The following is a 25674-nucleotide window of genomic DNA, read 5'->3' as shown; positions in this document are numbered from 1 at the left end:
TGAGGATATTGGGTATTACTTGAGGTATATTTTACAAAAAATAATTCAACGGTTTCGTATCTGGAGGAGCCCAAACTTGGTATGTTTTGAAAATTATTTTAATTTTAATTGAATGCAAGTGACGGAAATATAATAATGTAATATATTTTTAGAACCGGCTCAAAATGACCTTTCTTTTAATACCACACACGATAGGTTTCTGAACAATTTTTTTGTTTTTTTCCATACAATAAAAAGATGACGTCATAACTCCTTTCCGTTTGTTTTTTTGTTTTGGTGCTACGGGTCAAATTTATTCAAATGGCCTAAAGATTAATCGTGCGATTTTTATACCTTTAACACCATTTGCAGCTGATTCCCGAATTTCAGGCTGTACCGCTATCGCTACAGGGCACGTTGCTCGTAAAGACGCTGACCACAGGGGATAGGTTCTTAACTGGCGTCTACGTACGGGAAATAGAGCCTTGGAAATACCTCCTACAAGCTGTACTGACGGTCTGCTCAGGATCGCAAAATAAAAGAACTAAAGACAGAAATTGAACGAAGATTCTTGTGATAGTTTTTGCACCTGTAGAGAACACCTTTTAGCCAAGCTAAATTATGATGAATAGCTCAACCAAAGGAGCAAAACTATTGTTTTTCACCTGTACTTAATACGAAACTAATGATCTGGCCGACTAGCCGACTAGTCGGCCGACTAATCGGCCATTCGAGCGCCGATTAGTCGGCTAGTCGGCTAGTCGGCCAAATCAATAGTCGGTACATCACTAGTGTAAATCCAATACGGGCGAATATTTAAACGGTGATCAGCATAGGACCTAAGAAGTATATTGAGATAGCCTTTGCTAAGAAATATAATGAAAATTTTAACCCTATAAAATAATTCGGCCCGCAATGTAATACGAGCTTTTTAAAGTAACTGTCAACGCTTGTTGGCAGTTACGCCAAGCGCGCACCATGATTTTAATTTTTGCGACACGATTTTAGAATCGCGCTGTAATATATCGCAGAAAATTCACTGCGCGCACTGCGATGAAAAAGTCGACGATTTGTTCATTCTCGACATGGATTTCGTACCAGTCGCTTGTCGTGAAACAATATGCAATCGCTGTATAACTTTGAGTATTTATACCACAAAGGTGATCTCCTTCTATTTCTATAATTAAACGGTCAACATCTAGCGTCTCATCTTGTAACTCCATTCTTGGTGATGGTTAATGACCTCATTAGTTTGTTTCAAGATGGTAATTTTATAATGTTTGCTGATGATGGATGTGCCATTGTTACCGGTGATTCTTTTGAGGAGCTAAGGGGGAACGTTTTGAATACATTATTAAAATTGACATGTTGGTTCCAAGTAAATGGCTTTCTGATTAACCTTAATAAGACATCGATAATGTATTTCTGGCTAAGAGGACCGTATCCCACTCCCCTTGACATAACAATAAATAATATTACGCTTCCACAGGTGCAGAACGTGCGGTTTCTTGGGTTTGAATTTGATTGCGGCTTAAAATGGGATAAACATATTGATTCACTTACTAGTAGACTTGCCAAAGCGTCGTTTGCGCTGTCTCGGCTTGCTCCTGCACTTTCACGTGAGAACCTCCGTATGGCATATTACGCGTATGTAAACTCGATCCTTGTGTACGGTATTGACCTTTGGGGACTGGCAGCCGAAAGGGATAGAGTTTTCATACTGCAGAAGAGGGCTGTTAGAATGTTGTCTGGGATGCCGCCATTCACTCCAACAAAAGAGTATTTCCGGGAATTAAAAATTCTAACAGTGCCCTGTTTATACATTTTTTAGGTAGCAAAATATATGTTTAAGCACAAGAGTGATTTTGTTATGCGTCGACCTGATCAAAGGCAAACAGATCGCGATATTAAATCTGTCCTTGTCAGGCTCGTAAAATCATCCAACTCGCTGGGGGTAGTTGGCATTAAAATTTATAACAGCCTGAGCCGTGAAATAAAAGAGGCGGCTTCTTATGAGCTATTTGTTAAAAAGTTGAAAGATTTTTTGATTGACCAGGCTTTTTTCACGGTAAAAGAATTTTATTGTAAATTTAATGTAAAATGAGTCTAGTAATATTTTTTGACATTTGTATTTTTTAATTTTTAATTTTTTGTTAGTTTTATTGACATTTGTATATACCACTATTTTTGACATTGTATATATTATGTACTCTGACATTTGTATATATTCCTTTTTAATTTGAGTGGATTATGTATTTTTAATTTTATTGTGTACCTATTGTATATTTTGACATGTGTTTTTTGACATTAAAGATATTGAATTGAATTGAATTGAATTGGAGAAGCAGGTTCCGATATGTTGACGCTTGAAGAGCGAAATGCCGATTTTATTATCGCAGTGCGCGCGGGGCTATACAACTCCGTATGCTGCAATTCACTTTGCGACAATCGCGTCGCGAGCAGTCGCGGAAAAATGTGACAAATCACAATTTTAAAATCGCTGCGATTTTTTTGTCGCATATGCGCGCACTGCCATATAAACACATACGTTACATTTCTGCGACTAAATTATCGCGCGACAAAAAGTCGTGGTGCGCGCTTGGCCTTACTATAAACAAAATAAAAAGCTCGTATCTCGTAATGTCGTGTCATTTTTATGTTTGCAATACATTGCTGCTTGGTAAATTAAAAAAAACATTACGGGGTCAGAATTAAGTGTACGTACCTAACTTAAAAGAAATATGGTTGTCTGTAAAGTCAGTTTACGGACGATAATTTTGCGTGATAACGTCATAAGAAAACGTGGCCGTAACATTACCATGGAGATCCGTCCACAACGTTACCATGGAGATATGTCCACAACGTGACACTTTTTCGTGCATGCTACCGGTGTTCATCAATTTATAAGACGTTATCACGCCAAAAAAAAACTTATTTCTTGATGATTAAGCGGATAAATTCTATATCTGGTTTAACTTATTGCCCGTATTGTTGGTTTTACACACTGTATATAGCATAGAGTCTGGCTACTGAAATTTTACACAAATGTTTGGCGGGAAATTCTTAAAATCTGGGGCTGGTCACACTTTATGTTGTAGGAATTAAAGTTTTGATACTACAAAATATTTTTGATTTGTTGTGCACACGTAAAGTACGTAAAGGATATAAGTTAAATATACGTTGACGTGCACTCAAAGTCAGCTCACATAATTTCTACCACTATGTAAAGTACAGTCAACGATAAACACATATGTTAACACTTTCCCACCATATACCATTGTAACAAGGCGAAAAATGAAATGTAGTGTAAATAAGACCTAGCTCGATAATACCGTAAGATTAATCCAACACCAAAAAAAATACATAAGTACTATGCCAAATATGCTAAATGCTAAGTATCAAAATAGTTATAGAGGACCAACCTCCTAATTTGTTTACATTTGTTTAGGGGTTGTAAACATTGCAGTTTTTCGTTATACAACGCTACACGTCGACTTCGCACATTGTCGTAATTATTTACGAGCTTAAATAATAGTTTGCGAACCTCACTCAGTATAGACATTATTAATATTATTTAAAATAAACCCCTTAGAAACCGCAAACAATTTGAATGAATGACATAAATTGACAACTGACTTTTAGCTTTTTTTTTTAAATCATAGACAATTGGTGATACAACAACGAAATATCTGTCAACAATTTTTGGCTAGCCAGACTCTATGTCATACCATAGTGTCATACATTTGCTTTCTTCTTCTTTTCTTTGTAATCTCTGACATCATTTTGTTGATCACCTCCACTGAGATAAAATAAAAGAAATACAATTATTATTCTTGTCATTCTTTGACAATGTCGATTGCGTTTCTATTAATATATTATTTATTTATCCTTAATTTGGGTCCGAAAATATAGTTTTGTAAGGTTATTGAATTTTAAACGTAAAAGTTATTGAAGAACTGTGATTTTTTCAAGATGCCTTGTGGTAAAAAGCCTCTTGTGAAAAAATGGAGCAAGCATAAAGACTTACGAGTTATAACCCCGTCCCGATATCAACAAAATGAGGCCTCCGTTAAAGTTCACTGGATGAAAGTTATCCGAGATTTAGAACTGTCCTACAAAGATGATAAAGTAAATATGCAGAGCGTTAAATCCAAATTTAATGGGGCAGTGAGGGTAAATTAGGAACTAAATAAGTAAATCTATACCTCTCGCTTCGTATGATGGTCCTTGTGACAGTTTTTTCAAGTAACTTTTGGGCATAAATAAAAAAAAATTAAGAAATATGTTTTTACAGTGATTACTTAAAAGTTACATTTCAATAGAAAATATAGCCGCTACAAAGCTAAGAAGATGATATGTTACATTCTTTGGACAATTAGGTCATAATTTTAATAGGGAATATTAAGCAAGCTCTGCATAGGTGGCACCACTAGCACATACAGTAAACAAACCTCATTGACATCATCAATGACACATCATGCGTCACTAACTCACTAGGTCAATCACATGGCCTACCGTGAAATACGACAATCGAAATTTCGGTTTCTGCCTCTCTATCACTCTTGCTCATTCGATCGATAGAGAAGCAGATAAAGAAATTTCGATTTTCGCGTTTCGCGATAGGCCACCTGTAAACAAACCGCCTTGGTGCATCAATGTCATAGTGAAAACATGTCAAAAAACTGTTTAAGGCCTAGTTAGTATGTATAAGTTACTCTATGGTTTACTAAACAAATTAGTGCTGCACTCTGGCGGCAGAACATTGCAGTAATACTCCCTATTTATGAAATATTTCAGTTCTGGGAGACCCAACGTCACACCGTTCAGGAGCTGGTCGGGCCAGCTATCTTCGGCAGACTAGCACAGATGTTCCAACTCCCCCCTGACGACAAACACTACATACCGCCGCCGGACACTATTTCTCTCCCGGCGTCGGAACTATTGTATGCAAGGGAATCATACGAAAAACTTGTACGTTCAAATATTCACCGTGTTTACCTTACTTACTACCTTACATCTACTTAAAATTTTGTCGCAGTAAATTATAAAATAATACTTAACCTTTTCATGGACGAATAAAACAAGAATACCAGAGCCCACCCCAAACACCGAGATTTGCAAATGTCGGGCATCTTTCACTTTTACTCTAATTAAGGCTTAACCCTTCTTTGCATGATTTTTTTCATTTTGCCCGAAATGAATATATTTGTCACGTAATTGTTTGCTGATTCTGGGAAAAATAGTAAAAAAAATTAAACATCGATTTTTACTGAGAAAACAATGTTAAACTTTGCATAGGCTAAACATATTTATGTAAATATATAATTGTCAGTAAGAGATATATGAACAATCTTAATACCATCAGAATGGTACACTATTTGTGATATACCTATGATAAAGTTTATAAATATAAAACAATTAGAAACTCCGAAAAAAACGCCAAAAATAACATGGTTTCTGGGTTTTTCCAAATTTTCCGATATTTAGTCTAAAACGTAATTTTTATAAATTAAAATAAATTTAAGTAAAAAATCGGAAAATGGATTAGTGTTGAAAGTTGACAGTCTTAAAAATAAATTTCAATCACCTCCAAAAGTATCTTTAATTCATAGGACAATGTTATGACGGAAATTTCCATCACCAGGCAAAGAAGGGTTAATAAGGGTGACAGAGATAATTGCTCGAAATTTACGAACTTCGATTTTCGCGGTTAGGTATGGCCCAACCGGCCTAGCCAAGGTGACAATTGCTGGCGCTACGACAACGAAACGCTTTGTGTCTCTCTATAGCCCGATCCACACTCGTGCGCGAATCGCGGCGCGTAGCCGCGAACGCGAATGTGGAGCGGGCTTATCACTTTTCAACCGACGAAAAAAAAAACGGAGGAGGTTCTCAAGTCGACGCGTATATTTTCCAGTGACAGATGCGTTTCATTCATTATGGAGCGTAAACGATTGGCATGTTGGCTTTGCGCCCAGTTACTTTAATGCAAAATCGCGGCGCGCGCGGTCCGCCAATCAGCGCCATCTATTAAAAGAAAGTTGTGTTATTTAGACAAGAGGATTTTGACTGATAAAGTAGGAAAAAACTTATAACTATATATATGTAAACAACTAGAAGCAAAATGGAAGGGGAAAATAATTAATAAACCACAATTCGCTTATTGGCTACGTGCACAAACAGTAGTGCCGCCTGTCGATTTAGTGAAAATCAATCACATTGACAACCATTAACCAGACTTTTAACAAAATTTAGCCTCGTTTAACCAAATCTCTTAAAATCGATTTTTTTGTAGCCAAGAAAAGAGTCAAGGTATTCGGTAAGTGACTATGCACCTTCAGTGGAAGAGGAGCCTGTTGAAGAAGAAGAGTCTGAATGGGGCACGTCGTCTGAAGCATTGGACAACCAAACTTCGCGATACAGATCAATGACAAAGTCTAAATCCACTTCGTCAAAACCTTTTACGTCCAGAATGACTATCACAAGAATGTCTACAAATAAATCTCTTATAAGGAAATCATCTATAAGATATTCAAAAAGGATGTCAAATATACCATTGTCGATCGATTCCCCAGCTTGTACCAATGATGATTTAATTGTTCAAGATAGTAAGAAGAATAGCAGGTATTTTATCTCTAATTTTATGTGACTTCTGGTAATATTTGATTCGCAAGTAAATTTGCTCCACAAGGTGGACTGACGACCTGGTAAAGGTCGCGGGAGTCCGCTGGATGCGGGTGGCGCAAGACCGGTCATTGTGGCACTCTTTGGGGGAGGCCTATGTCCAGCAGTGGACTTTTTACCACACATGCTCGTAAGGGCTCTTTCTTGTGAGTTTTTGAAGAATAAGATTCTACAAAATTTATCATAACATTTTGTCCACATCTTTCGAGTTGATTTTTCATTTTGGATGGTAAAATTTATTTATAATTGACGATTTAGATTTGCAGCATTTTACAGTTCATATTTCCCTCGTATTGGTGTGGCGAATAATGTTATGTTTCACTTGGGAGCAGAGCTTGTTTACCCTTGGAACTCTCGCAAAACGCTCAAGATTTCACTTTTCTAACCAATCGATACGATCGTTCGATTCGATTATTAGGATATTAATATTAGCACGACAGGACGCGTTATTTTGTTAAGGAGATGTAAAATAGCTTTAATGTTGGTGGCTATTGTCGCTAATACAGATAATAAGATAATATGTTTACAAAATATACTTATAGAAATACTTAGGTACCTACCTATAGATGTCAATCCCTGCTCCAGCTTTTGTTCATTTAATTCATGTGTTTGATTTTGGTTAAGTTAGATTAGTTTATTATACAGTCTGTAAAACGGCTCAACCTGTCCAATTATTATTTTAGAATCGAGAAAGTACTACTAGGAAAGACTCCGAAAAACCCCCACTTTGAAATGCTGTACTGCAACGAATCGGAAACCGATATGATCAAATGGAATTCCAAGTATAAGCAGAAAGCTTTTGAAATATCGGCTTCTGATGAATTCAGCAAAAAAGCTGAGATATTGTCTAAACAGGTACGCAATTAGCAGAGTAAGAGTAAATATCAAAAACAACATCTGGTGATGTCTGAAATTTTTTATTTTTATTTATTTATTTAGGATCACCAACAGACAATACATCATGAAAAAATTATCAGTAGCTTACATAACATTAAAGGTAATACATACCTAATCATAGCTAAGTATGTCATTGTTTTTTCTTGCAAAGTTGCATAGATACCAAAGTTACGTAGAAATATCTACTAACTAGCTACCCGCCCCGGCTTCGCACGGGTTACACAAAACCTTAACAAATTATATAATTTGGAATTGGAATTTGAAATTTAGGAAGGTATATATATATATACCTACACCTTCCTCAATAATCACTCTATTGATAGATGAAAACCGCACGAAAACCCGTTCAGTAGGTAGTTTTTGAGTTTATCGCGAACATACATAGCACAAACAGACAGACGCGGCGGGGGACTTTGTTTTAGGTATAAAGTGTAGTGATCTCGTAGCGATAACACCTACAATACAAATGAAATGTACCTTCCTGTTTTGCTGTTTTCAGATTTCAAAAGATTTTTATGATTGGTGGGTCGGATTAGGCAACGTGGAGTTTAAGAGCGAAATCAAGCGGCCTGAAGATATCGAAGACTTATTCCAAGTAAATGGTCACTTTATTTTACTATTAACCCTTAACCAGGCGGACATTTAAAAAATGACAATCGAATGTCAGTCTTACTCATCGAAAATAGAACACATGTTCGAAGTGCCGTATGTGGAAAATATATCCCTTAGCCTGGTAAAGTAACTGAATATTGAATAACTATGATTTCGTCCTACAGGTCTTGTTCGATGAACACGCCTCAAGAGCACTTGTACTGGACCCAAAAATACTACCTTGTGTATTACAGAGTATTGCGAAATTTGTTGGCGTACCTAAGGTGAGCATCATAGTGGTTTAATAAGTTTTATAATACCTATCGCTTTATACTTACGTGATATTTAATTTTTCTATGATTGCGTGGAGCGTCATAAGTTCTAGGGAGTGATTTAATATACCTAGCTAACCTCGTAAAGCCCAATGTACAAGATATTGTACATATTCAATCGTGTTGATATTTTATTGAATAATAGAGGATTCGAAATGCATAATTATTATATATTCTTGTTCTTAACAAACCAAACAATTACCTACTTTTGGAACTACTACTCCCGTGTTCAAAGGTGCCTATTTTAACGCATTGTCATTGATATACTTTACCGATATACAATTATACCGATTTTGTTATAATAATGGGGTCCCTTGTTTGACATAAAAACTTAAGTCATAATGTATTGTTTGTCATATTATCATTAGTCCTAAAACTGAAACCGTTAACTTTTCAGGATTTTCGTAAAGTTATCTTAAAGATAGGTTAGGTTAGGTTTGTTTTATGGCAGTCCTGAAATGATACGCGTTTCTGAACCAAACAAATTATTACTAACAAAAATGCGGACAAACAATACATTATGGAATAAAATATTTTGGGAAACATTAGAGACCCTATAATTATTCTTATATAATATTTGTCATTTGACAAAACACAAGTATGTAAGTACGTAGGTACCTACATTTTGAGAAACAAACAATATTATTTAGTTTCTATAACTGTATGTACCAACTACACGTCGATAGCCTGGAGTTGACCAAACTGAAGAAACATGCATACCAACAATTTCTATTACATTATTTGTTTTTGCTCGTAGGCGGCATGTTCGAGTGTGCTTAAGCGGCAAATCGCATACGATATTCACGCGGAAACTAGCCCCGCACATAAAGAAGCCTTCGGCACATGTCTCCCGCAGAGGATGAAGCATATTCCTCCTAATAACGATACCAAAAAGATGTGGCATTCTCTGGTAATACCTGAAGATCTTAAGACTATGTCTGCCGTCTGGGACGAAATTTCCCATCTGACGTAAGTTTAGCTTTTAACACTAGGTAGTTTAAACTTTATACACGATTTCTTGGAAATTACTGTCGCCAGTAGACTATTTTCGGGAACACCAAATATCTAAACGTAATTATATTACTTATTAAATAATCGCATTAAACAAGCATTGACTTATATAAGTACCTAATACTTCTTAAAGACGTGCCTTACGGGCACGACGAAGTGTGCCAGAAAATAGGTGAGCAAATGGCGTTTGTGCACATTTCTTCGGTGCGCATGTTCGCGCAGCACCATCTTTAGTTTTGAAATCTTTGTATTCAGGTCCACAAAATCTTTCCACGCGTGGCTCCAGAAGCGGCCTCATCTCCCAATGGCTAAGTACCTGAAGTCGTTGGAGACTCCAGGAGAGAAAAAGCAAACGTTTGTGGTACCATCGGATTACGTACTCGCTAAAGAAGGAAGTAGTACTCAGGACCTAGCTCTGCCAGTTTCCGAATTTACTCTTGAACTGAAAGAAGTACTGCAGGACATTATGAACGATTAATGCCAATCGTTCGTTCGTCATATTGCATTATTACTTATATAGTTCTACAAATATTTTATACATTATGTAACGCTAATATTATTCTCACGATGTTTTGAATTTGAACATATTGTAGAGAAAGAACTCTTGTAAAATAAAAAAATACAGTATCAACTGAGTTTATGAACATGAAAATGAATGTAGGTACCATAATCAGCCCGGGACAGGCAGCATAATACCATAGGGCACCAGTTTGGCATTATTATTTTGCATTAGCCCCCTCTTAAGACGAGAAATACTAAGTAGTTATAACGTATTTTTTTTATTTATGCTATTAAATTTCTGGCGATGATGAAATATTAAATAAAATAAACATAATATCTCATTAATATGAGATACATACTGTGAAGCAAAAATGTGTAACTCACATTCATTTTACAATAAGAACCAAGAAAATTACGGTTATCTTTATCTATAGTTGACATCTTAGTGCAAAATGAATGTAGGTTGACACATTTTTGCTTGACAGCATCCAATTATAGGTACTACAAGAAATTGGTAGTAATATGTTATGTTAACCTATTGAACTATTTATAGATGTAGAGTTAGACCAAGAGAAGTCTGCAACGATTTTGATAGCACACACAGTGTAAGTGTCATTTATATTATATGTCATAATTTCAGAGAAGTATGACGGTTTAAATTAACACTTGCACTGCGTGTGCTATCAAAATCTTTGCAGAATTCTCTTGGTTCAACTATACCTATTCACTATTGAATATATTTTTTTATTGCATTAAATTTTTCTTCTATGCCCGATTCGAAAGATAAGTGTTAGTTAAATAAAAGATTGAATTTGAAAAGTAAAATAATCTTAAGATAAAATAACATTATCTCAAATGATAAGACACACCTAAATTCTGTATAAAACAGTGACGTGTGTATTTACACATTTGTGGTTAAACGGATTATTTGTGTGCAATGTGAGTTCTTCGCAATTCTCAAAAACGACATATACATAAACTTTAACCTCCTGTAATGTGATGGCAGTGGCTGTGTCATTATAATTAAATGAAGTATTTGTGTACTTTGAAACGCTAATTAAAATATAGATTCAGGTGTTCAGTTTTAATGTGGTAAAAAATCTCGTGAAGGATGACACCAGCAGGTGCATTGGAAATAGGATCGGCACATTCGCTACAGGACCAGCACGATGTCTACAATCCGTTACCAACGCCTCCTTGCGAGAAGAAAGCTACGACTATGTATGTTCATTTTATATATAATTTTAAACTTTCAGTGCTGGCAGTTTATTCCATTTGATGCTGTGTTTTGCAAAGCTGTAGGTACGGATATGATGGATGCACTTTTATCATCTGAGACTCATGAATCACTCTCGTCTCGTACTAGCATACCTGTTAAAAAGTGACGGCTACGATGACAGATGATAAAAGCGTGACCATTAGGCATTGCAACTGTAACCAAAAACCGAGTTCCGTTTTTTATCGGTTATAGGAGATTTTGAACCGAATTTCGGTTAAGAACCGAATATTCTTGTCTATACCTACGTAAGTTATGGTAGATGTGTATTTTAGGGTCTTGTGACATTGGTAAAAGTGGATCATTTACAGAAAAACATTGTTTTCTTGCAAATAAAGCAACGGGTTGTTTATTTTTTGACAATATGTATTGTACAATGTACTTAATGGTATTGTGGAAAAAAAGATAAGTATCTACGATTCTTTTAGAAATTTTGAGAATGTAACATTTAATTGACAATAAGCAAATCTTTGGTTTAAATTAAAATACATTTTAGGTACTATGATAGCTGGTTTTAGCGAACTGGTAACAAATTTAAAAGTGAAAAAATTACTGTTCTCGGTGAAACTTGGACTCACGGCCTCTGGATCGATAGCGTTCTGCCAGTAATTTTTTGGTGCAAGACAGTAATTTTCCCACCTTTAAATTTATTCTAAGCTTAATAGCATCGTTCGCAGAGACGTTTCTGCTTGTTAAAAATTAATTTGGTAACAAATTATTGGCCAGTACGGTAGCTACAGTCGAGTTTACAAATATCTATACTAGCCAACGTTCCAAAATAAATATTTACACGCTTCTAATACACTGACAATAAGGTCGTCTAAATATATTTCTGGAACTTTTGTTGTAAGTATTTACAATATCCGAATGACTTGTTTCAGAAAACGTCTGTCATACGTTCTGGGATTTCTTTACTCATCCTTTTTGATAATATTAGCAGCAATAGTACTTGTGACGACAGCACTCATCAACGATAAATGGTCTCCTGTGAGTATTAATAATAATTGAATGCTGAAAAGCAATAATGTGACAGCAAAACACTATAGATTGCATTTAAATGCCAGTTTGTAGTTTGGTTTTTAGTAATAAATGCATTTGATCTCAACAAATAATAAAAAAAATTATCAATACTTAATTACAAGTAAACAACATTTTAAACTGAAGAGGATTTCTAAAATCATCTGTTTTGGGTATTTAAATTTATGTTATTTTGTTTCTCCAAAAGCCTGCGCTTGTTAAGTGAAAAAAAAAATGGATTCCCGAATCGGATCCAATCTCTAAAAGTTGATTGTTGTACATTTATACATAATTACTTTCATATTATGTAAACTTATGTTAGAGAACGGAAGGTTATTTTACGAATATTAATTTAACAATAACTAATTTCCAGGTAATAACCATCTACGTAACAGTAACCGGTCTGATAATATTGTGTATATTAATCGTGGACGTCAAGCTGTTCACCAGAAGAATACGGAAGCAGGTAGAAGCTTTAAGAAATAAGGAAGAGCAACGAGAACTACATTATCTAAGACAGGTAAACGTCTTTTAAGTTACCCCTAAAATCCCCGGCGGTGAATTTGTATAAATTGCGAATAAAACTTACTCAAAAAAAAATTGTATAATATAATCAAACTAGCATAACAAAAGCTAAAATCTAAGCTAAATCACTGCAAAAATACTTTAACTGTAATAAAACTTTAAGTTAATTTATCAAACCAAAATAACGTTGCGATCAACCCAATCAATATCTGACGCGCTCAAGTAGGTATTTCCATGTAATTTTTTTAAACATTTTTTACATAAATAATACGTCTTGGCCATCGCACACGGCCCTTTCCATTACAAAGTGATTCTATTCATTAGCGCTATGGTCAATTAGGACCAATTTAACTAGGGAACAAAGCATCTTATTTTGATTTGTTTTTTTTAGTGGTTACAGTAGAAGTAGATAATATATATAAATTATACACTGACATAGATGTCATTTACTAAAGAACCTACCTGCTAGGCCTTTCAGACCAATACCACCAATAGGGCCAATTTAAAAAATAAAGTGTTCGTTAATAATTTCTAATATTGATGCGGTCACTACGAGTAAGTATAACAGGTAATTCAGTTAACTAATCATTTATTACTTAATATTATTAGATAACAATTTATGACAGTTGGTTTCTATGATCCAATAAATAGGACAGTTCTGAATGAATTAAGTAAATCAAATCTTTTTTACAATAGAAAAAAAGCGTTGAAGACTTGTATGTTTGTTATTTGACTTTATGTAATGAGATACCTGCATTATATACCATAAATGAAGTATTTTCATGAAAAAAATATTTTATACCAAACTTTAAGTCGAAAACCAGATGAAAATCAACCAAAATTAATAAGAGTTGTTTGTTTGGAATTATCCATCGGTTTTCGACATTCGGAATTCCCTGAATGCCGTACTTACTTTAAAGGTTATTTTTGTAATTACAATAAGTGGTATTGTCATTTACAGTATGATGCACACTTCCACGAAAATGGCAGAAACTTGAACAACAGCAATGAACTGGACGTGTCAAGTGCATTCATCCCACCTGCACCTGAACGAGAGCTGGAGCAGATTGAACACAGCTACTGCTTCGCAGAGGGCCGACACGCGGGAAGTGTTTACTTAAAATTGGGTGCTGCCGGTATGGTAAAATTACCATTTAAGTATTCTTATTTATAAGAAGTGGCCGTTTTTTCGTTATTACTTTTATTTTCTGTTTCGTGATGGAGAAAGTGGCTTAATTAGGCTGTCAATCCCGATGGCTTTGTTCAATAAATAACTTCTGTAAATATTCTTAATCACAGTAACTCATTAGTTCTTGATTGTCTCCCTATTTGTATGAAAATAAGTCCATTACCAATGAGTTACCTTTTTTTACATTAATCAATATGAATATATTAAGCTTGGCCAACAAATTCCTATTATTTGGTTCAGGTACAAATTTTATACATGAATTCAATATCTATCATACTTTTTTCTGACAATAAATGAAAAAGAATGACCCCAATTATCTTTTGACTTCCGTGCGTTGCGATACAACACCGCACTGGCATGAAACAAATAATGTTACAATTGCATATTTTTAAATAACAAATTCAATGTCACTATTATTTTAAGCAACAATCAAATTTTTAACTTGGATTAAACTAGATTGTTTTTTTTTTATTTTACATGAAAAATACAGATTTATTTTTTAACAAGCAGAAACGTCTGCGAACGATGCTATTAAAAAAATACTGCCTTGTGTGAGACTTGAAAATATTCAATATCCAGAGGCCACGTGACTTCAAGTCTCACCCAAGGCAGTAATTTTTTCCACTTGTAAATTTATGAAAAATACACACCTCTTAAAAGTGTATATTGTCCACAGCTTTCGCTTTGGGGCACTTCGTGCACACCGTCTTGTTGGTGGTGACGGTGCACTGGAGCCTCGCCGTCAGCAACGCCCAGTGCATCAACGTATCCGAGTACGCCGCCGGCCTGTTGCAGTGCTTCTACTGCTTCCTGCAGTTATTCTTCATCTTTAACTACTCAAACTTAATCATCGTTAAACACACGGTGAGCCACTATCCACGGACTGATTAAGATGAATCAGCAAACAAGTATGAGATTTCCCTTACATTTAAGTTTAATTTAATTACGGTTACGGGTCAAAATTATTTCAGAATAAGGTTCCTTCTGTGGATAAGACAATGAAAGTTAACATTACAGGTACATTTATATCACGTTTTTCTTATTAGAGTCTCAAGGACTGAAATAATGTATCCCACCTGAAAGGGTGCAGCGTAAAAATTTGCTTTTGATTATCTTAACTTTACGAGGTCTACAGGAAAGATGTGAAAAAGTTAACGATACAATAAAATGTGTAACACTATATAAGATTTCTAAAGGACCTAGTAAGAAGTAGTTAAATATTCAATAAATATTCGGCAATATTCAATGTCTATACCTAAAGGGTTACCTATAAAGTGAGTGATGATCAAAAATGATTGGCATTTTTTGCCGTATGCGAATGCTTGAAATCTTGAACGAATGAATTTTCCTAGAAATGAAATCCAGCTAGATATATTCCATATTCCTCTTCCCCGTAAACCCCTATATTAAATTTAATCCAACTCGTTCGAGCAGCCTTTATTAGGTACCTACATAATAGGAGAGCACTTCACTACAATGGCACTCACTCACTTTGTTCAAGTGGGTGCAAAGATACCTAAGACGGACTTTAGAATCCTTGGAGAGTCCTCAACGCTATGGCATGAGCATTGCCAATAGCCAACGTTAATCATTTGGCCATGGTTACATAATATACATATATTATGTACGTTCACGGATGTGCAAGTTGCAAAATGTTTCCAAAAAGTTGGAATATTTTTGTCTTGTTCTCGATCCTGAAAAAAATTATAAGGAATAAATTTGTATTTTGTAAATACATACCTATAAAGTTTTGTTCTCCTTTATGATTACAAGAATCATAACTAACCAACTACCATAAAAAAGGCACTTAAGTATTTTATGGAATAATTTAATACCTATCACGAAACAAGTCAGAATGTATGAATGCAAAAAATTCACGCCTTGTCATTCGTTCATCATTACATTATGGGTACAAATATTGCTCCTATACTAGTATGTATTATGATGTTTCAGAATATACTACGTGTAGCATTCTTGCACGTGATGGCGGGGAATATTTGCCTTTGGTTTGCAGCAGTTAGCACGGAAACGAGACTTGCGTACAGAGCCTATGAAATCCTCCAAATAAAAAAAATGAGTAAGTTACTTTAATTGACATAGTCAGCTTCATCGATTTTATAGAGCATTTTTAGGGTTCCGTACCTGAAAAGGAAAAATACGGAACCCTTATAGGGTACGAGTACGTCTGTCTGTCTGTCCGTCTGTCACACAAGTAAGTTGAAATTTGGTACACATATATAAATTCGTGACCCAAAGACGGACATCTTACGTAAACAAATACATTTTAAACATGGAGGCCACTTTTGGGGGGTAAATGAGAAAATTAAAAAATAATGTTTTTTAAACAATATCGTGTTGATATGTATCAAATGAAAGAGCTCATTTTTAAAATCACAAATTTTATTTTTTTGCCAAAATTGCCAAAAAATTAACACCCCCCCCCCCCCCCCCCCCCTTTACCTCCGAAACTACTTGGTCTACATTTTTGAAAACAGTATACAAAATAGTTCTTTACCTATAGATGACAGGAAAACCTATTAGAAATATGCTAAATATAGTAATTAAGTACTTAGTTTTTGATCCGACCCCTACGGGTTTTTTAAAGTCAATTCAATCGCGTTTCACAGTATATAAAAAATACATTTGGCCGGTTTTTATTAAAAATGTCGGATTTATTGTATTAGAAAGGTATTAAATATCGACACGAACAAATTGCTAAAAGTATGTATACACGACGTTATTGCCAAATTGTATCATAATATCTATGAACGAGTCCGTAGTGTTTATTGAATTAGACACCAAAATGCCCTTTCGAATTGGCCTCTTGAGGACGGAAAATTGTACTAAGATAGGTCACTCTTTTGGATTTTATGTTATGCTTTATTTATTTTTACATTTCTTTTTAGTTAATAATACTACAAACACTACAGTACTCCCAGCTACAGCGAATTTCAACTGGCAAGAGACTTGCAGACCGACTGCAGCTGCTGCACAAGTCTTTGATGAATATTCAGCATATTTGTACCCGTTTACAGTGGAGTTCAATATTTTAGTAGGTAAAAGATTAGAAAAAAAAAACATATTTATCTTCGTTTTGCTTAGCTTGTAATTTGAAGAAAAATAGCTTGCTCCATTTTTGCTGATGCTATGAAGAAAAATATTTGGATTATTTACAAGTAAGCTTCCTGATAGTTTTTTTTTCTTTTTCAGTTGGGATCTTTTTCATGGTCTGGAGGAATATTGGTAAATGCCGACATTCCTCAGAAGAAGTCCAAAATTTCCATCACTCATTATACGCACAGTCGTGAGTACCTAGCAAACCAATATTATATTTTATATTTTATTCTATTGTATTGTATTGTATTCTATTTTCTATTCTATTCTATTCAATATTTTATACTGACTTGTCTCAATTCGAACAGTCGCCAAAACGTTGGAAACCTTCGAGCAACACGGAAGGGAGGCGGCATTCGCACTATTTCCCCTCTGCCGAGGTACAAGATTAGCGCGTCAATCTAATCTAGCGCGGGTAATAAAACTAGTTGCACTTGGATTTTTCACTAGACCGAGTCCAGACGCGCGCGTGAACACTGCTGCACAAAAATGCCTGTTTGCTCGGTTTTTTGTTATAAAAAGAGGTCGGGGACATCAAATTTACAAAAAGAAAGTGTTACATTTCACATGTAATAATTGCGGATCGGTCTAGCGACAAATCCGACTTCTCATCTCTCAGAATACAATAACATACTTCAACGAAAATGTGTTAGTGTGCGTGTTGTGACACTTGTCACTCGTCCGTACACAAAAAGAGATCGAGGTTTGCAAGATTTGTCTTTGACGTGTGTCATTTTCTATGTATTTATGTCGTCATTACAGATTGGATTTTGTATGTAAGTGTGTGAGAAGTGCGACTGTGTGCACCATTCCCCCCGCGAAAAATGGCAGAATGATTTGTACGGTGAGATATCGCTTGGGCCCCTCCCTTCCGATGTGTCGGAAGCCGGTGTTGCTCGAAGTTGGAAACCCGTTAAATCTTCTTCTTGTCCTTGCCCATATTCCCAGTTCATCTGGGGTCGGGCCTCCTTCTGCAGCGGCGCCAGGACCTTCTGTCCCGGGTTGTCATTGGCGAAATGTCTTGGGCCTTTAGATCCCTCTCGACAGTTGACCACCACGTGGCTGGTGGCCTGCCTCTTCCCCTGGGCTGTGTTTTGATGTTGAGCACAGTCTTGACAGAGTAGCTCTCCTCCCTTCTCATTACGTGGCCATACCAGCGGAGTCTCCCTTCTTTCAGCTTGTCGATTATTGAGGCTACCTTAAAGGATCCTCTGACGTATTCATTTCGGATTTTATCCAAGCGTGTTACCCCACCTGCCCATCTCAGCATCTTCATCTCTGCCGTATGCACTTGTTGTTCGTGCTTCTTAAGTGCAGTCCAGCACTCCGAACCATACAACATGACCGGTCTTACGGCAGTCTTATAGATTTTGCCTTTTGTTTTAATGGGCATTCTGGTATCGCAAAGTACTCCAGATAAAACCCGTTAAATAAACACCAAAAACGTAGTTGCATAGTATTGAATGATTGAAAAGTACATTAATAGGAAGACCGAAATCAATACATGAATGAATGAACGTACTTATCTTATAATGTAGTGTATCAAACTGTCAGTTTATTATTTAGTATGTGTTTAAAACCCAAAAGATGCAAAGGTTTAATTGCTAGGAGTTAAGGGAATACAGTTTTAAACTGTGAAAAACGTTTTAAATGTCCAACAGCACAAATTGATAGGAAGGCTATAAATAGAAATATAACTTTATACATATAAGCTTGTATGAAGCTAGTGGTATGGTATTTTTTATAATTTAGTATTTTTATCTTATATTTTGCTATTTCGTGTCTAGTGAATGTCCACCTTAAAATTTTAATATATAGAACTTCCGTGTCAGTAATGCCTTAATAATTGAATATATATTTTTTACAGTAACGTCAGTGGGGATGTAAATAGTCCTCACGCTTTGGAGATCCACATCAGCTGTCGCAGCGCATTTTGTGGACTCTTCTCTAGTTTTTTCACGATCGTCCTACTCATCGTTGCTATTATACTTAGCTTCGTGCTGGGCAACATAAGACACGAGTAAGTGTTAGTTACAATGTATAAGTCGATTAAAATAGATGTCAGTTTAACTAAAATTGATACCCATAGCAAAACAATGTCACGAGTATATGTCGATAAAATTAACTTGAACTTCGTAAAAAGTAATTTATGAATACAAGAAAACTGATTTCAACCTTTTGACAATTTTGCTTAAGGGCGTGAAAAAAGGGTTGGAAGTTTGCATCTAGAGCTCATTTTTTAGGGTTCCGTACCCAAAGGGTAAAACCCTATTAGTAAGACTCCGCTGTCCGTCCGTCCGTCCGTCCGTCTGTCACCAGGCTGTATCTCACGAACCGTGATAGCTAGACAGTTGACATTTTCACAGATGATGTAACTATTTCTGTTGCCGCTATAACAACAAATACTAAAAAGTACGGAACCCTCGGTGGGCGAGTCCGAATCGCACTTTAACCTACATCCCCTAAGGTGGTGGAAAAAAGGGTTGAAATTTTGTATCAGGAACGATTTTTTTTGTAAGGGACTTCGTCATTTGGATATTAAAAAACACAGTTGAAATATTTTTTCAGCGTTATAGAAAACTCCTCATCAAAGGAAGTTAAAAGGGGGTTGAAATTTATATACGAGAATAATTTTGTTTTAAGATTTTACTCACTATTTACTAAAACGCATGAGGCTTTGTGACTAGTCGTATGCCTATTGCCTAGTATTGGCCTCATTTTTCATTACAAAACACATAAAATAGTAGGAAATACTTTGTAATACTAATGTCCCTTGCGGTCGCATATTTCGTTCATGATTCCATTGAATATTCTAACAATTGGAACTTGAAGCACTTGATTCCATGTTTCATTATTTATCAGATGCATTTTTGTTTAATTAATCCTTATTTTAGCTTAGAAATAAACAAAATAAGCCTTCAGAAAACAACCAACAACAAATAGTATTGAGTTGACAGTGACATTAATGACAGCTCGACGTTCCGTTACGCTGATGCCCTAGTACAATTTCGAAACATGAAATTAAAATTCGTAAGACAAAAATAAATATTATAATAATTAACCCTCTAGATCCCAGATGTCTTAAATAATATATTTGATACTAATAAACATAAAATACTTCAATACAGGGACGATTTTCAGAAATAAACTTAAAATATCTCAAAGTAAAATAATGTTAAAAATTCGTACGTGATGTTTTCGAACGTTCTCTGCTGCCTATGTGTGCGTAGACGTCATTAAAATTAGCTCCATCTTTCTCTAAACTGCATGAATGAAAGGGACATGATTTATACTTTGCAGTAAGCAATTGTGAACGTTAATATTTAAGGAATATGGCTTAGTAAACAAAATGGAGCTTATGATCTTTCTTCTTGAATCGAACGTCGTTACATGCCACGAGGCTAATAACTTCTTCCTCAGTTCTGGTGCCCTGGTATTTTTGGAATAGCGTTTGTCTCTATAAGTCACTGTTATGTCACTATTGTGTCGCCGGTTATGTCACTGTTGTGTCACCGTTTATGTCACCAATTTGTCGCCAATATGTCGCCGTTATGTCGCCGATATGTCGCCGTTATGTCGCCGTTATGTCGCCGATATGTCGCCGTTATGTCGCCAATATGTCGCCAATATGTCGCCGTTATGACCCTAGTCGCATGTCCCTAATAGGTCGCCAATACGTCGCATGTCCCTAATAGGTCGCCAGTACGTCGCATGTCTCCAATGGGTCGCCGGTATGTCGTAGGTCCCTAATAGGTCGCCAGTACGTCGCATGTCGCCGATGGGTCGCCATAATGTCGTGGGTCCCTAATAGGCCGCCAATACGTCGCATGTCGCCAGTACGTCGCATGTCGCCAATGGGGCCCCAGAATGTCGCAACTTGTCGCCGGCATGTCACTATTAGGACGCTAGTATGTCGCGGGACGCCAGTATGTCGCGGGACGCCAGTATGTCGCAAGTATGTCACCGTTTAATCGCCAATATGTCGCATAAGTCGCCGGCTCGTCGCTAGAAAAAGGTATAAAAGGCGGAGCGGACAGTCGACTCGGTTCACCGCCTACATAGGCACGACGTACACGCCAGCCTAAGCTGTCGGTTGCCTTCTCTGCGGCCCCGAAACCTGGCCCCGCTCAAACGGTATCACCAGGCTAGGGGTCGCGGGGTTGGATAACGGCCGGCGGCGAAAAAGCTGGCCCACATTGGACACACAGCCGTCCCCAAAAAGACGTGCGATCGACCGCCCCACAAGGTGGGGCGCGACCAGAGACAGCCTCCGCAGCCGGAAGGCGGAAGAGGCCACTCGCACCCCTTCAAAAGGGTGTCGAAGGACAACACATCATCGACTCGGTTCATTCATTCTTCAACCATCGGACTAGCAGTGACTCTGGTTTTCGGGCGTAACGTAATACTGGTAAGTGAAGTTACTCTGCTACTTTTTCTGTGTTTGTTTTTGCTTGGAATTATCCTGGTAAATTTAAACTTAGAATTTGTGTCTGTGTTTGGTTTTACGGAGACAATATCGTCGTAACGCTGGACATGGGCTGTTGTGGAGTTTCTTTACTGCCATGTATGGGATTTTAGTTATTGAGGTTTCCTACACCGTGTGTTCTGAGTGCCGTCATATTATGCAGTGACAATGTCGTTGCATGGCCGGGGCTTGGAATAGTGTCTGTGTTTGGTTTTGCGGGAAGAAATTCTCGTAACGTTAGATATAGATGACAGTGTTTAAGGGAACTTCACTTTTCTATTAAGTTAGTTTAATTTTGCGATAACTTAGCTATTTTTTAGTGTTTAATTATGGGGTCTTTTTGCTATTTTAAAACCAGATCATTGTTTGGACTGACAGTTTGTCCTGCTAAGCATTCACTCCGCCTAACGGTGCCAAGGGATTGGATGGTTAGGAGTCTATTGCTCCAAGTTTGAGAGGACTTGGCGTCTCTTCTATATCAACATAAGAGACGAATTATCTCACTAGTCTCAAGGTCCAGCTGTTTAGATGGATGTGGGGACGTCACGTGCGCGTCATTGGGTGTAAATCCTGCCCACTGATTAAATTTATTTATATATTTCGGTGCTCCGGCTCATGCTAGTGCTGGTTGCGGGGAAAGGCTTCTGTCGTGACTGAAATTGCACTTATAGCCTTTGTCTCGGCAGAGTTTTCCATGTGATCGGTATGTGTGTGTGCTAGGGTACTGATCCACTTATATACACGGAATAGGGCGACTTATTCTTATCCACCATGCCCGCGGGCGATAAGGAGGGAGTCAAATACACTGGCCTGTAGGTTGCCTTCTCGGTTTTGCCTGCCGAACGTTACAGCTTCTCGTAGGGACCACACTTGCGTATATTACAAAGCATTAGGTCGATGGTAAGAACGAACTGTGCTTTGAATGTACTAGATTAGGGACAATGGGTAGAGTTAGGGTAGAATCACACACTCATTTTGTTGTTTATTAGGGTTCTTTTTTTAGTTCTGGTCTATACAATTGATATGGTTGATATATATTTCTCTTTAAGGGTTTAAAAATATGGTTTCTTAATCTTAAAATACGAGTGTTTAAAAGATGAAGGGTTCATCTGCCTAAATCTTCCTAATTTCTAATTTATATGGGGATCATTAACGGCTTTATAAATTTTTATTTTTCATTTCTGGTTGTCTGGTGTAGGGACGAGGTACTGAGTAATATAATCAGGTATTTACAACATAATCTCTTAATTATCAATCTGGATTTAGGAACGCAGACTATTCTGGGATTGAAGAACGGTTTGCTTTAGGGGACCTTTGTCAGGCAAGAGCAGTACAAAGGATTTATTGAGTGAATACTCAATTTCGGCCTCGATTAAACATAATAGTCAGTGAATAAACTCGGTACTTCGTTTATACATCTAGAGAACTAGGAATTCTGTATAGATTATTAGTTCTGGGGAATGGGATTAAGGGATTAGCATCCCTAGCTTTTGAATATAAAAAAGATAAGTAATTATGATGACTGATGGATACTTTGACACTTCTTTTCATCATCATCTAGGTGCGCTTAGGTTACGAAGTGTTGGTCATAGCCCTTCTGGCTAAACTGGTAGGGTAGGTGTTCCGATTAATACTTGCAAATCGGACTAAGAGCTTCCAGACCTGCATCGGGCGTACGGAGCAGCACGTGTGATTAAATCACACATCGTTTAGAAGATGATATTTAATTATAATTAACCTTGAAATGCTAGGGTGTAAAAGAGCTTATCTCAGGAGTGCTGCTTCTATGTTATCCCGGAAGCTTAATAGGTGTGGCAGGATTTTACCAACAACATTTTTATATATTTATATCATCATATATGCTGTAATACTTAAATACATTATAGTAAATTTTACACCATCATTTACGTTGCACTAATAAATTCTGAATAATTTTCTATTTCTGTGAATAATTTTCTTTAGATTATTTCTTACTTCCATAAATAATTATTTTATTACCATAAATATCTGTTCTCAAAAATCTAGGTAATAATAAATAAAGTCAGAGTCCAAAATTTAGCTGATACTCATTAAAGCATTTGAGGTTACCGCGGTTCACTTCAGAGGGGTCCTAACTACTAGCTAGACGATCACATGGCCATATTTAGGGGTATATCTAAAGGGGGTGTTCATATTACGAGGAGGTAAGTAAGTAAGAAGGGGCGGGAGGTACAGCTTTCAATCGGAAAGTTCCGGATTCAGAACCTGATGCTTACTTCTGCGGAGTTCTATCAAATCCTCAAAAAACGTATTGTGTATATATTTACATTTCCCTTTATTTTTCTTTTAAGGGACTTTCAAATCATCAGCCAATATTTTGTTGACATTGTGAAACTAACACTTCACATGGTCATGTTGGTAACCAGTGGAATAGTTTTCTACAAGACGCAATCCCTAGACATCAACAAGCACCCAGTCCAGTGGCTAGATGATGTCTTGTTATATGTCTGCGTGCCTGCGTTTTTCCTAGAATCGATGCTGACCGTCATTCCCGCGATCACGACGTTGAACATAGTAAAGTTCCTAGATACAATCATGATGGTGAGTAATCGCAGACGATTAAAAATAAAGGTTGTAAACATAGATATAGACCGTTATCATCAATTAGTACCGTTAAATACGATTATTCAAAAGACAATAAAGAAATAAAATTATGTGTGTGTTTTTAATACCTCAAACATATGGACAACAACTTTGCTACCTTTTTCTGATTAGTAAGAATCGTAAGTCAAAGGACTTTAATTTCAACTAGCTCGTCGTAGCGACATGTATTTAACAAAACCGTGTACCTATTTACGTTTCTCTTTCGTTTCGTTACTCGTCCATCTAAATTATACGAGTTTTTATTATTTAATTGAATAGGCAAATAACTAAACTTTATTTTGTTTCAGTCTTTACAAATGGTAATACAAATCGTTTTCATAATTGACGGGTTGCGGCGATGCAGCAACTCCCGAAAACTACGACGAATCAAGCCGGGGCGGGAACTTGTCCTATTCTTACTCGTCACTAATGTATCAATGTGGGTTATGTATACTTTCTCATATCAGTCTCCGGAAAGCACAGACGTGAGATATGAGTATTATGGAAAAGAAATTTGGCTCGCAATCGGCCACCTTTGCCAACCCATGATTATGTTCTTCCGGTTTCACTCCAGTGTGTGCATAGCTGATATATGGACTTATGCCTATAAACCAGGGATCGAAGATCACTGATTTTAATCATTGACTGGATTTAGATTGTAGTTTTCACTAAAATTACCGCATCTGAAAGCTCACAAGTTTAACTTTTAATAGAGTACCTGCCCGATTCGAACTTTAAGATACGTCAATTAATGGATCTAGAAACGATATGGATTAGATGTGTCAATGTCAAAAGAAACGTTTTTGTTTGAAGAAACGTCACATTTGGCACTGACATATCTAATCCATATAGTTTCTAGATCTATTAATTGACGCATCTTAAAGTTCGGATCGGGCCGTGAGTCTATGCCAAATCTGCATGCCAAGTGCTGAGGCAAGTATGACGCGGTCATACATTGTTACTGCCAAGTCAGTGCAAACTTACACGGTCATCACACTGATTCAGAATCCACATTATCCACAACCAATGTGAAAACCCTTAGCGTAGACAAACTGAGGAGCGTCTTTTCAAAATGACATATTTTTGTATGGTGTTCATATGTAGAGAAAAAAGCCCTTTTGAAAAGACTCTCCTCAACTCTACATCCTATTCGACCGCAAATGAAGGGATTCGAAAGTAGGTCCTCTTACACTAGAGGTAATTATAATAACCCTTGACGATTAATTAATACGAGTAGAATGTATTCCTTATTCAAGTTCACTGTCCGTGCCCCGTCTATGGGTTACGAGAAGCCTTTATTACAGAGCCGTAAGGTTGACAATTCTGATTGGGATAGTGAATGTGTTAAAATATTAATAAAAATGTATTAAATGCGTGATTGTGACACGAGATACAGATCGCGGATGATACTGATGAAGATAAGATAGGTAATTTTTCCCACTTGTTTACACCATTTTTTAAAATAAGTATC

General features: G+C 36.5%; 2 protein-coding genes across 2 annotated transcripts; both read left to right on the top strand.

Annotated features, from left to right (window-relative positions):
- The first annotated feature begins 3811 nt into the window (after positions 1–3811).
- On the top strand, positions 3812–10061 carry LOC134806678 (uncharacterized). The gene is made up of 8 exons (XM_063780005.1): positions 3812–4107; positions 4777–4950; positions 6275–6603; positions 7347–7518; positions 8060–8155; positions 8337–8435; positions 9241–9452; positions 9750–10061. The coding sequence occupies exons 1-8, from the start codon at positions 3952–3954 to the stop codon at positions 9970–9972; spliced, it is 1461 nt and encodes a 486-aa protein (XP_063636075.1). The 5' UTR covers positions 3812–3951; the 3' UTR covers positions 9973–10061.
- A 979-nt stretch (positions 10062–11040) lies between these two features.
- On the top strand, positions 11041–24915 carry LOC134806677 (proton channel OtopLc-like). The gene is made up of 11 exons (XM_063780004.1): positions 11041–11216; positions 12153–12258; positions 12662–12808; positions 13775–13954; positions 14663–14866; positions 15956–16079; positions 16909–17058; positions 17213–17306; positions 18984–19136; positions 23912–24161; positions 24512–24915. The coding sequence occupies exons 1-11, from the start codon at positions 11107–11109 to the stop codon at positions 24833–24835; spliced, it is 1842 nt and encodes a 613-aa protein (XP_063636074.1). The 5' UTR covers positions 11041–11106; the 3' UTR covers positions 24836–24915.
- The last annotated feature ends 759 nt before the right edge of the window (positions 24916–25674 follow it).

This window comes from Cydia splendana, chromosome 3 (assembly GCF_910591565.1).
Source record: "Cydia splendana chromosome 3, ilCydSple1.2, whole genome shotgun sequence".
Classification (NCBI taxonomy): domain Eukaryota; kingdom Metazoa; phylum Arthropoda; class Insecta; order Lepidoptera; family Tortricidae; genus Cydia; species Cydia splendana.
This window is presented reverse-complemented; position numbering and strand designations above follow the sequence as displayed.

Excerpts from the sequence above, each read along its gene's own strand:
- LOC134806678 (XM_063780005.1), top strand. The coding sequence starts at position 3,952 with ATGCCTTGTGGTAAAAAGCCTCTTGTGAAAAAATGGAGCAAGCATAAA. Across the intron at positions 4,951-6,274 it reads GGGAATCATACGAAAAACTT|CCAAGAAAAGAGTCAAGGTA; the intron begins GTACGTTCAAAT and ends ATTTTTTTGTAG. Across the intron at positions 9,453-9,749 it reads GACGAAATTTCCCATCTGAC|GTCCACAAAATCTTTCCACG; the intron begins GTAAGTTTAGCT and ends CTTTGTATTCAG.
- LOC134806677 (XM_063780004.1), top strand. The coding sequence starts at position 11,107 with ATGACACCAGCAGGTGCATTGGAAATAGGATCGGCACATTCGCTACAG. Across the intron at positions 11,217-12,152 it reads GAGAAGAAAGCTACGACTAT|AAAACGTCTGTCATACGTTC; the intron begins GTATGTTCATTT and ends GACTTGTTTCAG. Across the intron at positions 17,307-18,983 it reads CACTCATTATACGCACAGTC|TAACGTCAGTGGGGATGTAA; the intron begins GTGAGTACCTAG and ends TATTTTTTACAG.